The sequence below is a fragment of the Epinephelus lanceolatus genome, chromosome 13 (genome assembly GCF_041903045.1).
Source record: "Epinephelus lanceolatus isolate andai-2023 chromosome 13, ASM4190304v1, whole genome shotgun sequence".
Taxonomy (NCBI): domain Eukaryota; kingdom Metazoa; phylum Chordata; class Actinopteri; order Perciformes; family Serranidae; genus Epinephelus; species Epinephelus lanceolatus.
Genome location: NC_135746.1, coordinates 13,598,404 through 13,611,906, shown reverse-complemented (window position 1 = coordinate 13,611,906; position 13,503 = coordinate 13,598,404). Strand labels below are relative to the sequence as shown.

The following is a 13,503-nucleotide window of genomic DNA, read 5'->3' as shown; positions in this document are numbered from 1 at the left end:
TTAGGTGTAATAAAGTTAAACTTTTATTGCAAACCAAACATGGTCACATAAATCTTAAACAATTTTACAATTTACAGAACATTTAACATGTATTGTTACATATACATATTTAAGCATACCTTAAGTCATTTTTTGTTCAATATACATTAAAACTAGTACACATAACTCCAAATATACAAACAAACTTAAATACCATCAAACTGCATTACAGCAATATTAAAATGGAATGTTCAGTTTCGATGGCGTCGGCCCAGCTGCGGGCCGCCGTTACATTATTGTGAGGCGAATGGAAGACTATATGAGGGGGACACAGTTGGCAAGCAGAACTCCACAGACACCTCTGAACGCATTGCTCCTCTTTCTCCACTAGCAGCTGTGCTCTCTCTTTCTCTTTCTCTACCACCATTAATTGTTTTATGTGCAAATGAAGATACGAAACATCGTTTGAGTTCTCTACGTCTCACGTGTTAAAGCCTGAAACAGGTGCGTTAAATTTGTAAATTTGGTGCTACTTCAATCCTCTCTAGCGACTTAAAATAACACAGCTCCTCCCACCTGCAGTTAGGCGTGGAGCAACAAGAAACATTGGTGACTTTAAGGTTGACGCAGACAAACCCAAAAGATGTGTTTGGATGTAGAGAAAAAAATAAAAGGCACCTTTGAGAGAAAAAATAAAACATCCCCCTCTGTAACATTCAGCTTTAAAATGGCTCCCTTTTTAACCACACAAATAGAAATGAAAAGAAACTAAAGCACCAAAACATGAACGTCATCTTCAAGCTACTCATTCAAAGTCAACAGGTGGGTTCCCCGGTGGATGGGTGGACAGAATCTCAAAGGAGGGAAGGTGTTCGCTACATAGATGAAGATGGAAATCCTTGTCAGGGCTGGTACAGTACGGTCCAGGCTTTCTCTTTTCAGAGAAGGTGGAAGTTGGCGTGTGTGCTTGTCAGTTGTGGCTTCAGGGTCGAGGCTGGCTTTTAAGCTGCCTGAGCTGTGTGCAAAGGACCTCCGCTATCCGGAAAGAGATTGACTACTGAAGGCTGCAGAGCTTTTGTGTCTATTGTGGAAGGCTGAAGAATTTGTGCGTCAGTAGATCAGGGTTAGATGGAGGATTACAACCCCGATGAGTCATCTAATCGTGGCAGGCATACTCTTGCGGCATGTCTTTTTACAAGAGTTGGAGCGATTATGGCAAGTACAGGTTTCAGTTCTTTGCAGATGCAGAGTTGTTGCAGGGGGTTTGTTGGGGAATGTCCACCATCCTGATGGGAAACGTAAAGTGTAGTCAAGATGCAAGTCCATGGACACGCCACAGTTCATGTCCTGTAAATCTGAATTGGTGTCCATTGAGTGCCTTTGTTTGAATCCTATAGGTAGGAGTCCATAGATGGGGCGTAGGAGAAGCCCACGAAGGCCTCAGCAGCCTCTTTGATGCTGGCTGTGACTAGAGCGCTGTCTGGGGAACAGCCAATGGAGCTGGGCACTGGCTCGTCTGTGAACTCTGGATCAAAGTGCCGCAGGTCGTTGGGTCCCGTCTGAGGGGGAAGGAAGGCGAGGGGAGACAAGCAGGGATTAGTCTGGCTGTAAAATACCTTGCCATAATTGGAAATGTTTTAATTCACAGCGAGGATGTTCCACGCTCCTGATCTAGTTACGTAAATGTGAGCACTGAGGATTAAGACAAAAGCAAGTCTGTGGACTTTAGCTACTAAACTGTAGAAAATCATAAAATCTGCCATAATCAGCACTTATTTGGGTATTAAATAGGAACGTACCACGTTGGGGTTGAAGGGAGGGGTGATTTTCTTGGCGTTGAGCTCATCCCAGTTGATGGGGGAGAAGAATATGTGGTTCTTAATTTCAATCTGCGAAGAGACGGAAATGACAAATTATTACATAACGTCTTTTAATACACATAATATGTAAATATGCACACAGATACACACATACGATCCACATAACTAAACACTTACAAAGTCCTCTGTGCAGCCCAGCCTCTTAGTTCGGTCCTTCTGCAGAAGGCCCTCCAGCAGGTGTCTGGCTGCGTTGGAAATGTTGGGTTTCAGCTGCAGCGGCTTGTTCAGGATGTTGTCGTACATCTCCGCTGTGTTGCGGCTGTAGAACGGAGGCTGGGGGAGGGACAGAAAATGGAACCGATTAGCATCTTGGCAGCAAGAAAGAGAGGAATCCATATGACAGACACGGGTTGTGTCATTTGAAGTCATGCACAGAAACATGCACAAACACGTGGAACAAAAATGAGATAAGATTGTATCATTGTGTGCTGTGTAACTCAGTATTACAGTACATACTTCTGGCATTTATTAAAGCTAGAGTTGATAACTTTTATGAAAATAACTGTGATATTTGCTGAAACTGTTAATATTTCTACAAAGTAGTACATGAGTCAGATTATCTCTGAAATAAATCATGTTGCTGCTCCTTCTGCTAGTGCTTCTAATGGCATTTGCTAGAATCCAACACAGCTACAAGTAAACAACCAATCAGAGCCGAGGAGTCTCTAACACAGCTGTCAGTCATTTCGATGGATTCTGGCAAATTCTAAAGCTACAGTTGCTATTTTCTAGAAAAATAACTTTTTGACATATATCCTGAAACTGTCACTATATCCACACAGTAGTACCTGAGACAGATAATCTGTGACAAAGGATCATGTTCCCCTGACGCCTCTTAGTGCTTCTAATGGCATTTGCTAGAATCCACCAGAAGGAAAAGAACCAAGAGTCTTTAATGCAGCTGTCAGTTATGTCAATGGATTCTTTTAAAGGCCATTAGGAGCACTATGAAGAGGCAGAGGAACGTAATTTATTTCACAGATTATCTGTCTCATGTACTACTGTGTGGATATAGTGACACCTCCCTTACAGTAGTACATGAGACAGATAATCTGTGAAAAAAAAGTTCCTCTGCCTCCTCTTAGTGCTCCTAATGGCCTTTGCAAGAATCTATTGACATGACTAGCAGCTGCATCCTCAACTCTGATTGGTTATTTTCCTTCAGTCACTGTGGCTTCTAGTAAATGCCATTAGAGGCACTATGAGGAGGCAGGAGAACATGATTCTTTTCTCAGATTATTTGTCTCATGGACTACTGTGTGGATATAGTGACAGTTTCAGAACATATGTCAAAAAGTTATTTCCAAAAATACTTAGTTTGGGGGGTAACTTTACTATACACTAATGTAACTTAAATCTGAATGTTACTCACCAGGCCGTACAGCATCTCATAGAGAACAGCTCCTAAACACCACCAGTCTACCGTCCTGTCATACGGCTGCTTGTGTAGAACCTCAGGAGCTAAATACTGCAGATAGAAAAAGACAGGAAGAGTTGGTGAGCTTGCTGAATATTACAGAGTGCTGTCAAGTTCTGAATCGCCACATATTCTGTCCTTACCTCTGGCGTACCGCAGAAGGTCGACGTGGTCCCGTTGGGCTCGATGTTCTCCTTGCACAGGCCGAAATCTGTAAGAATGATGTGTCCCTGTGAGTCCAGCAGGATGTTCTCTGGCTTCAAGTCTCTGTAGACGATGTTGAGGGAGTGGAGGTAGCCCAGTGCACTGGCGATCTCTGCTGAGTAGAACCTGGCTCTGGGCTCGAGGAAGCAGCGTTCTCTCTGTAGGTGGTAGAACAGCTGGAAGACAAAAAATAACAGTGTTTTAGTAACAAAACCTTAAAGCTACGTTAGAGATTATCCAGACAATCACATGAGCAGAGATAGGAAATTAGAGGAGCAACGATAAAGAGACAGATACAAGAGGAAACCGGATGGGAGGAAATAAAGAGGCAGGAAGGCGACAGCTTAAAAAGTTTGACAAGTGAAGACGAATGAAACGAGGGCCAAAGGTGGAGCCAAAGAGCAGCAGGATAGAGGGGGGGGGGAAGAGGGGAAGAAAAGAGAAAGGGGAGAAGTGAATGCGTCCTGTTTCCCCGATGAGGCCCATATTTAATCAGCCCTGTCGTTGCTCGTCCAACAATTGCAGGAAATTAGCTCGATTAGACACACACTGAGTCTCAATGCTGCTGCTAATTTTGGCCCTGAGTCTCTCCCGCTGTCCCAACCCACCCCGTGATTTCCTGAGAGGTGTTTCCTTTCCAGAAAGAAAGAAAGACAGAGAGCTGCAGCTTCTACTCTGCTTCTCATGACAGGATATCCCCTCTGTCTGTCTGTGCTTCTGCCTCGTCTTTATCTCTGATTCTGGCACTATATTATTCCTTTTTAAACTTCCCTTCTTCCTCCAACTATATCCATCATTAAAAAGTCCTCCTACCCTATTCATTCATCTTAAGTTCTTTCTTTAAATAGCCCAGCTTCTCCCTCCTCTTCTATCATCTCTGCTTCGCATCCTTATCGTTTCCTGGCAGCTAGTTAACTCACCTCGCCTCCATTGATGTAGTCCAAGATGAAGTAGAGTTTGTCCGCTGTTTGGAAAGAGTAGTGCAGGCCCACCAGGAACGGGTGCTTGACATTCTTTAGCAGCACATTCCTCTCTGACATGATGTGTTTCTCCTGCGGAATGCAAGAAGATGGGGGGTTAGAAAGGTGCAGGAGAACACGACTTTTGTTGCATGTGCACTTTTTTTTGCACACTTACCTCCTTCTTCTTGAGGATGGCCTTTTTCTGTAAGACTTTGACTGCGTAAAACTGGTCATCCGTGCGGTGGCGTGCAAGCAGCACCTTGCCGAAGCTGCCTTTGCCGATCACCTTGAGGAAGTGGAAGTCGCTGGGTTTGGCTGACGGGTTGGAGGACGGACCGAGGTTGATCTGTTGGGATGGACTGGGCTGCAAGAGGGGAGAAGACGAAGAGGTTAGAACCACATTATGATATACAGGGGATATATGTGTGTATCTCTGCATACGATGAAATATAAACAAAGGAAGCTTAGTGCAAATATACTTACAGGGGGAGACGGGTTTGCGTTCATGAGCTCAGCATCCTGAGGGGGACTCAAGTTCAGAATAGACTGAACTTCAGGACTGGAAAAAGAAAACAGAGTTCAAACTTAGTTCATTCAGCAAAGCATCTAAAGTATCCTCATTTGTGTTTAGATGTGAATCAGCTGATCTGGGAGTCACATTAAGTCACAGAGATTCTCCAGAGGACACATAACTGGGATTTCTGGTTGTGTTTCCCAGCGGGTTTTGTCCTCCAGCGAATGCAGAACAATAACATGAGTCAGATGGTACTCACTGCTTGCAGGCGTAGGAGTTTGTGGCAAGCCTCTGAATGAAGTCGTTCAGCCCCATCTTCCTCTGTTTCATAAAAGCTGCAGCACAGGAGAGAGAAAAACAGAAAATAAAAGTTTAGGTTATCTTTAGTAAAAGCCAAAAACAAATCCATCCATGTCAAGAAAAAGCAGCTTTAAACATCCAGTTAGGATTCCATACCGGTGACTAAAGCCACAAGCCCTCTAGACTTGGAATAAGTCAGGACAGACTTTTCTGTTTCTGTTTTGATCGTCATGATGTGATGAGTTGAACAGCAGCTGAAAATATAACCATCAGGCCTCTGGCTGTTGTTTTATAATAAGCCCGGGGAGGAGGGAGGAGCTACCCCCCTTCCTTTCCTTTCCTTTCCCCTGCAAACACCCACACCCCCTGGTAGGCGTGATCCTGTGCAAACAGTTCTTTCATCTAAATGGACCGTGAGAAGATGATAGATCCCGTTGTGGGCCAATCAGAGGCCGTTGCGCTTGTAGCGCGTCATAGCCGCACCTCAAGATGTGCTTGCGTCAAAAACATAGGAAAAAAGTGAAAAAAATAAATGCCTTTACCGCAGCTCACTGAAAGGCTGCATTATTTGCACATATGTTTGTGCAACACCATAGCAACTTTGCTCAATACCCCATGTGTCACACAGTCTTAGCTTGTCACCAGGACAGCAAGACAGGGACATTTCAGACTGTAACAAACCCTATAAGCTAATGACATCCAGATGTGTCCATTAATATAACATACGATGTAGCTTAATGTTCCAGGGAATACAGAAACTGTACATACATGTAAGCATGAAATGAAAGCTCGAGAGAGTTCATGACATTCGGGATTAGTCTCCAAGCTCCTGATTATTTTTGTAACCCGGTATCCATGCCTCCTCTCCGCCTGTAACCCCCAACGAGACTGCAACTTGGTCCTGTATAAATAATCTGATCTGAATCAGGCCTATCAGCTTCACCATTTGGCTGCTACTCAATTAAAACGGCCGGGAGTGACGCAGGCTTTCCCTCGGTGTACAAAAGACGAGAGGGAGAGCCTGAGCCTGAGCCGAGGGAGGCCCGGTGCCAAGAAAAAAAGCCGCTGGTAGTGGAAAAGTACAGACTGAGAAACCTCCTGAATAACTCAAACGAGGAAGAAAAAACATAGATCGGACCCGGGATCTGTTTTAACCTACCGACAAGTCTCTCAGAAGCAGCCAAAATAATCCAATGTGATGATCAGGGTGGAATTGTGTGGAGAAGTGCGGCTTGTTTTGCGTTCTGTGCGCTGGCACAGAGAAGAGCAGACGGGTTGGGTTAGGTACGGTTATGTAAGGCACCTGGTTCAAGTTTTATCAGCACGCCTGAGTGGAGGAGAAGTATGTAAGACGATACCGCATATGAAGACAAAACCTATTTAAAAGTAGAATGATGGCCGCGCGTAAACAGGACGGAGACATAGAACAATAATATAAATGTAAGTTATAAATGTAAGTTGCAATGAGTGTAACAGTTTACAGAGAAGAGCATGATCAATGCAAGTCATCAGCTGTAACTTTGCTGCACACTACAAGCACTCACAATCCACAAAGTCGTGCGTAAAAGCGCACAGAACCGGTATAATTCCACTCAATTGCCTGCAAAAGAAACACACCAGCTCCAGTTTCCACAGAGCACAAACGAACCTTTGAGATCCGAGCGAGTCCTCATTTCTGCCTGCAGCGCCAGGAGCTTCAACAAGTTGCAAAGTACGAGTTGCCAAGGTTTCTCTGGCACTTTTAAAACAGACCTCCCCTCCCTATCAGCGAGGGTTTTCCATAGATAACGGCATCATAAATCCAGGTCACAGGGATTACGGGGTGAATGGAGAGCCCCCCCCCCCAAGTATGTCTGCCAAAGCTTTCTTCCTCACAGACACTCCAGTCACAGAGAAGTAGGTTAGGGAGCTTTGGCTTTTACAAAAGAGACTATAAATACCACAATAGGCTGGTAACCGCAGAAACACCATTAAGTCGCACAGCGCAGACCTACAGTTTTCCTACATGAGGGATATTATAGAGATCGGATGGTGAAACCCATCGCTGTTGCTTTAAAAATGAATATGCAGCCTACTTACACGTCAAAGTGGTCGTTTTGTCTTTCATAAGGACGCTTTATTTCCCGGATCACAACAAGCAGGGGGGCTTTAGGCTCCTCGGCAGGCAGGTAATCGAACTACACAGTACTCCTCCTCCTTGAGACTTTCATCCACAAGATGTTTTTTTTTTTATTTCTCTGCAGGGCGGAGACGTCCCGCCTCTATTTCCTTCCACTCTCCAGCTCGCTGGTTCATACATGGCTCAATGAGTTTCCCTCAGGGCGGGGGGAGGGGGGGGGGGGGGGGGGGGGGGGGGGGGGGGGGGGGGGCGTGCTGCATTCAAATACTCCTCATAAGCTCATACTTTAGAGTTCAGCCATTGGAAATATTGACTTAACTTGTGTTTAATTACAAAAGAAACAAATAGTTCAGTGGTAACACTTAAAAATAAGGGGCACAAAGTCGTGAGTAGTGTAAGCAGTATATTTACTAATTTATTTCTGCAGCTGCTTTCCCCAGCACCGAAATAAACAGGAAGTTATAAACACAACAAACAGATGGATTATTAAAGGTCCAGCGTGTAGAATGTAGAAAAAAATATTGGCAGATTATAAAGATGTTTCTTTAGTGTATAATCATCTGAAAATAACAAGCATGTTACTGTATGAGTGAAATTGTGTGATCTTGTTTACACATAGTGTCTACAGTAATGTTAAGAGGTTCTGGTATCAGGTATTTTCAGGTATTTATTATACTAGTTGGCGCTAGTCAAGCAGATCTGACATCTGTGTTCGGACTTCACTGAAGTCATGAAGAAAACCCAGAGCATGTTGGATGGTTTTATTCCTTCACACATGCCCACGTTGCTGACATTACCTCAGAATGTGCGGTTCATATCTACAAAGGGTGCTGCTCCTCATCTATGGTGATCGCCATGTTGCACCGCCATGATTCTACAGTAGCTGAGAATATACGAACCAAACACTGGGTCTGTATAGGACCAAGTGTGTTGGTGCGTTTTAGTGTTTTAGAATTTTAGCATTTTATCATCGGCCACTGTAGTTAGCAGCCCCGTGATAAGAGTGTCGGAAAAACACTTTTTTTTTTTTTAACAGGAAACCGCTTTATTTTGTGTTTTTGTCATGTTATATAACTTGGTCCATTTGTTTTGGAGAGGAGGAGACCTCTGCAGATAATTTGGATCTTGGTAAAAACCTCCTGAACGTCTGGATCTTAAGTTATGAGAAAAAAAATTGAGCACACATTAGCAGCTGGGCTAGCTGCCACGCATGTGACAAGCCGAACTGCAATGGAAAAACACTGATTTGTAACGTGAAACCACTTTATGCAGCATTTTCACCTGTTTCATTCACAAAGTCTATTTGTTTTGGAGAGGAAGAGACCTCTGTGGATAATTCGGCTTCTGATAAAAACCTCCTGAATGTCTGGATCTAAAGTAATCAGAGAAAAATTTGAGCACACGTTAGCAGGTGCTAGGCTCGCGAAATACCGATTTGTAATTTAAATGGCTTTATTCAGTGTTAATCACCAGGTCCGTTTGTTTTGGAGAGGAAGAGACCTCTGCAGATAATTCAGCTCATAAAACCTACTGAATGTCTGGATCAGAAATAAGGTTATCAAACATTAATCAGACAAAAAGGTGAGCACACATTAGCAGGTGCTGGGCTAGCAGCTAATCTCAGACGTGCCAAACAGCGTAGGAAAAACACCAATTTGTAACGTAACTGCTTTATTCTGTGTTTTTACTGGTTTTAATCACCTGGTTGGTTTGTTTTGGAGACCTCTGTGGATAATTTGGCTCCCTGTAAAACCCTCCTGAAAAATGAAGAAATTCTAACAGGAGAAGTTTCAGCTGGTTGCAATCTGCAATCTTAACTATTAGATGCCACTAAATTCCTGAAAATGTCACACACTGTTCCTTTAAACCAAATAAAAGGAAGTACTGGGAAGAGAATTCATATGACAATGTCTATTTAAACACATAATAGAGACCAACTGTCACTTGATGACACTATTTTTTTAAGCTTAGCACTTCCTCATCCATCTGTATTCCACTTGAAACCACACCTTTCTTTATTTGTAACCTTTCAACATCACATAAAGGCAAAAACAGGTTTATAGTTAAAGGCTATATGCAAACATTTGGTCCTCTCAAACTTCCCCTTGTAGGCAGTTTTTTTCCACTGCAGTCTGCTAGCTGAGGCCATTCACCTGCTGAGCCCGGAATTAAAAAGTAACCCAGGTTTGGAAATTCACTGAGCTCACATTCATTCAAAGTCAGGGAGTTGCCAACAAGTTGAGGCCATATTAATTGACCATGTCTCTTGATGCAGTGCTCTCCCAGCTATTTGGTGCATGTGTGCACATGCAGGATGTTTTGTTGATGTTTATTGTCTTGAGACATATTGTGTGTGCGTGTGAGTCAGTAGGGAACAGAGAGAAAAAATGAAAGGATAGATAGATGTGAGAACACCAGGGGCAAAGCACTAAAGATATGGACAGCAGATGCAGTGAGAAAAACATCATGGCAATGTGAATCAGATGAAGAATAAACAGAGATGAGATGAGCATCTTTTAACCCAATCGCTAGAATAAATGTTGGCATTGTATGCAAACCACAGATATGGAACATTTGTACATTATTACATAGCGGATATGTTGAAACGTAAGTTAACTTTTGAATGCTGGCTTTCAACGTTTCTGCAAACCACAGATAGTCTACATTTTTACGTTACTGTGTAGCAGATATGTTGAAACTTTGCATTTCAACAATGCTGTTGTTTGCATGTGAATGATTTAGACACAACAACCACTTGATTATGGCTAAGACAAAATCATGTTTTGGCTTAAAATACCTGGATTTGGGGGCACAGTCCCTGCTAGAAATGCAGCAATGTCTTGGTAAAAAAAACAGCTGCTTTTTGTGGCACTATCCCCGCTGGATAAACAGTAGTGGGTCACAAAAAATATCCATATTTGGTGACTAAGGAGCCGCTGGAAACACAGCCACAGGTCACTGAAACACAACTGGTTTTGTTGTTCGCTGGTCTTGAACAGTGGTCTACAGCTTGGCCGGCAGATATGTTGAAACATTTCTTTACGTTTCAACAGTGCCGTGGCTAACATGTGGTTGTGTTTAGGCACAAAAACCACTTGGTTATGTTTAGGAAAATATCATATTTTGGTTAAAACACCCACTTTAGTTGGCACAGTCACAGCTGGAAATGCAGCAGATTTCTCGCTGAAAACACCTGCTTTTGGTGGCACAGTCACAGCCAGAAATTCTCCCAATGTCTTGCTAAAAAAAAAAACTTTTTCACTGGTACAATCATGGCTAGAAATGCGACTCATGTCTCGCTAACAAAAAAACACCCACTTTTTGTGGCACAGTCACAGCTGGAAATGCAGCAGATTTCTCGCTAAAAACACCAGCTTTTGGAGGCACAGTCACGGCCAGAAATGCTCCCAATGTCTTGCTAAAAAACACCAACAATTTTTTACTGGTGCAGTCACAGTTGGAAATGCGACCCATGTCTTGCATACACGAAAAAACACCCACTTTTTGTGGCACCATCACAGCTGGAAATGCAGCAGATTTCTCGCTGAAAACACCTGCTTTGGTGACACAGTCACAGCTGGAAATGCTCCCAATGTCTTGCTAAAAGAAACTTTTTCACTGGTACAATCATGGCTAGAAATGCGACCCATGTCTCACTAACAAAAAAACACCCACTTTTTGTGGCACCATCCCAGCTGGAAATGCATCAGATTTCTCGTTAAAAAAACACCTGCTTTTGGTGGCACAGTCATGGCTAGAAACACTGCCCATTTCTTGCTAAAAAATACCCGGCTTTAGTGGCACAAATGTTCCCGATGTCTTGCTGGAAATACCCTTTTTTACTGGTACAGTCATGGCTGGAAATGCAACCCATGTCTTACATACACGAAAAAAACACCCACTTTTGGTGGTGCAATTATGGCAGGAAATGCCGCCCATCTTTCGCCAAAAAAGCAACCGGTTTGCTTGTTTGCTGGTCTTGTACAGTGGTCTCTAGCGCCTCCTATTTTGGAGGGACTGTCGTTTTGTTTCCTTTTTTGTATTCTCAACGAACCTTGTTAAACTTCTTCCCTGCCTCATGTTAGCACTGTGGACCTCCAGAAAGGAACAGAAACATGAGTCGAAACCGAGACACCTCATAAATTAAGTGGCCTAGGAACTGTGGTATGTTGAAACAGCCACTACACATGTAATCAGAGCTACATCACTTTAGAAACGTTGATATAGTAGGCGTGAAACATACAGATAAAACGTATCCGTGGTTTGTAGAGATGTACAATGCCAACATTGTCTTCTTGGCTGTTAATCAGCGACTGCTCACAAATCTAAAGGAGAGCAAAGTTGTGTGAAAAGATATGCTTTTGTGCTGCAGCAACACTCACTGAGCAGAGGTGTTATTAGACCGTGACAATGCAGAGCAAAAGACAAGCAGCAATTAAGGCTCCTCCACAAATGAGAGTCAGGAAGATGGCTGCATGTGTGTGTGTGAGAGAGAGAAAGTGTGTATTCTTTTGCTCTTGACCCCCCCGGCCTCTTCCAGAAAAAAATCATTGTGTTCCTGCATGTGTGACTCGGCAGTTTTTAAATATAGCCTCAACTTTTTACTGCTGTCTCTGTTTCTCCCTTAACTCAGGTCAAATCTATTATTAATCTGTCCCCCAGAGCCACCTGATGCGCACGCACACACACACACACACACACACACACACACACACACACACGCAGAGCTGGAGGGCAACACAAACCTGCAGGGAGTCTGACAGCACACACGCTCTCTAAAACAGAGAGAGGGCATTTCAGGTACTTCCTAAAATCCCTCAAGGTGTCCAACACGCCTCTCCCTCACTGCGCCAACAAGAACTTGATTTGTTGGAAAAACATATTTCTCCTTGAGACAGCGCAGGTTGCCATCCTTCAACACGCATTTAATTCACAATATCTCACCACTGAGCACCACAGCAGCGGCCCGCGTGGGACACAAACCGACATCTCTCATCAGCACTTGAAAGCACCACGCGCCAAACAAGTGAGACCTTGCACATCACATATTGCTTCCTGGAATAACAAGGAAAGTGCTGACCTTGAAAAATTACACACACATGTACACAAGGAGACCGGATTTTAAACTCCAAATGATTAGCAGCTACTTTGCATTCTTATCCAAGATGTAAGAGCGAAAACATGGAAAAGGAGAAGATTAAAAGCGGCAACAAAAAAAGACGTTACCTCCGCCGGGAAGTGAGCACTGCATCTGTGGTCATAGCCCAGAGTTGAATGAAATGAGAGAGGTGTTGAGAAGAGATCAGGAGAGAGGGAGAGCAAAACTAACAAAAGGTCCACTCAGTGTTTTTCCGATCTGGCCCTCTCTCCCTTACTGGATTTGCTTGGGCCCTGAACAAGAGGAGGCTCCACCATACTCAAGCTGAGTGTTTACTGCCTTTCTATGTGTATGTGAGAGAGACACCAGCACGTTACGTAACCCACTAGTGGCACTGTCATCGGTGCCAAAGCCGGCATTGACTCACACACACACTTCGGGGCCATTTCGTGAAAGGACAGGAAGAGGTTTGTAGCAGTGCCAACGGGGTTGAGGTGCAGGAGTTGTAGTATAATTACACACACACACACACACACACACACATTCCCTCAGCCCACGTACCTACTGTATATCCACACATACGCAAAGAGTAGCACATGCCCATATTCACGCCGTCTCCCAGCAGATGACATCCAGCTATTAAATCCTTTCATCTCTTCCATCCCTCCATCTTGTAACGTCCACGCTCTGTGCCGGAGATGATGAGGCTGTTTGTGGCTACAGTTGATCTGGCGCTGAATGTGAATGAGCCTCGGTGGTGAGGAACCAAATGACACCGTTACATAAAGGCCTCGGCTATTCAGAGAGGACAGCCAGGCTTTTATTTTGCCACTGGTGTGAGTGGAGTGTTTGGCTAGCGAGGCTACCAAAAAGTGGCCAACAGATGCCTTCAGTGTCACGGTCATGTGAAAACTGAGACTTCTTGGGTTCCTCTCTACTAGTGGTGTCCGCTGGTCTGCTTGTGCGTAGGCCCAAAAGTTTCGTAATCATGTCCTCAAGATGAATTGATAGGGAAGTGCCAGTTGTTTGT

At 43.9% G+C, this 13,503-nt stretch overlaps 1 protein-coding gene across 7 annotated transcripts in view; it reads right to left on the bottom strand.

Moving 5' to 3' along the window:
* The window catches only part of sgk1 (serum/glucocorticoid regulated kinase 1), a 59,953-nt gene continuing 46,450 nt past the window's right edge, over nt 1-13,503 (bottom strand). Inside the window, exons 1-10 of one of the 7 annotated variants that reach the window (XM_033648483.2) lie at nt 13,035-13,152; nt 5,216-5,291; nt 4,926-5,001; nt 4,618-4,806; nt 4,401-4,532; nt 3,420-3,656; nt 3,232-3,327; nt 1,977-2,132; nt 1,779-1,868; nt 1-1,538 (exon numbers count right to left, since the gene is read on the bottom strand). In XM_033648483.2, the coding sequence (XP_033504374.1) occupies nt 1,371-1,538; nt 1,779-1,868; nt 1,977-2,132; nt 3,232-3,327; nt 3,420-3,656; nt 4,401-4,532; nt 4,618-4,806; nt 4,926-5,001; nt 5,216-5,291; nt 13,035-13,077 (1,263 nt within the window). In that variant the 5' untranslated portion in view covers nt 13,078-13,152 and the 3' untranslated portion in view covers nt 1-1,370. Of the gene's footprint in view, nt 1,539-1,778; nt 1,869-1,976; nt 2,133-3,231; nt 3,328-3,419; nt 3,657-4,400; nt 4,533-4,617; nt 4,807-4,925; nt 5,002-5,215; nt 5,292-5,412; nt 5,568-6,415; nt 6,436-6,904; nt 7,033-7,335; nt 7,491-12,601; nt 12,714-13,034; nt 13,153-13,503 lie in introns of those variants that run through there. The other 6 variants (XM_033648487.2, XM_033648485.2, XM_033648486.2 and 3 more) reach the window with 6 other exon arrangements.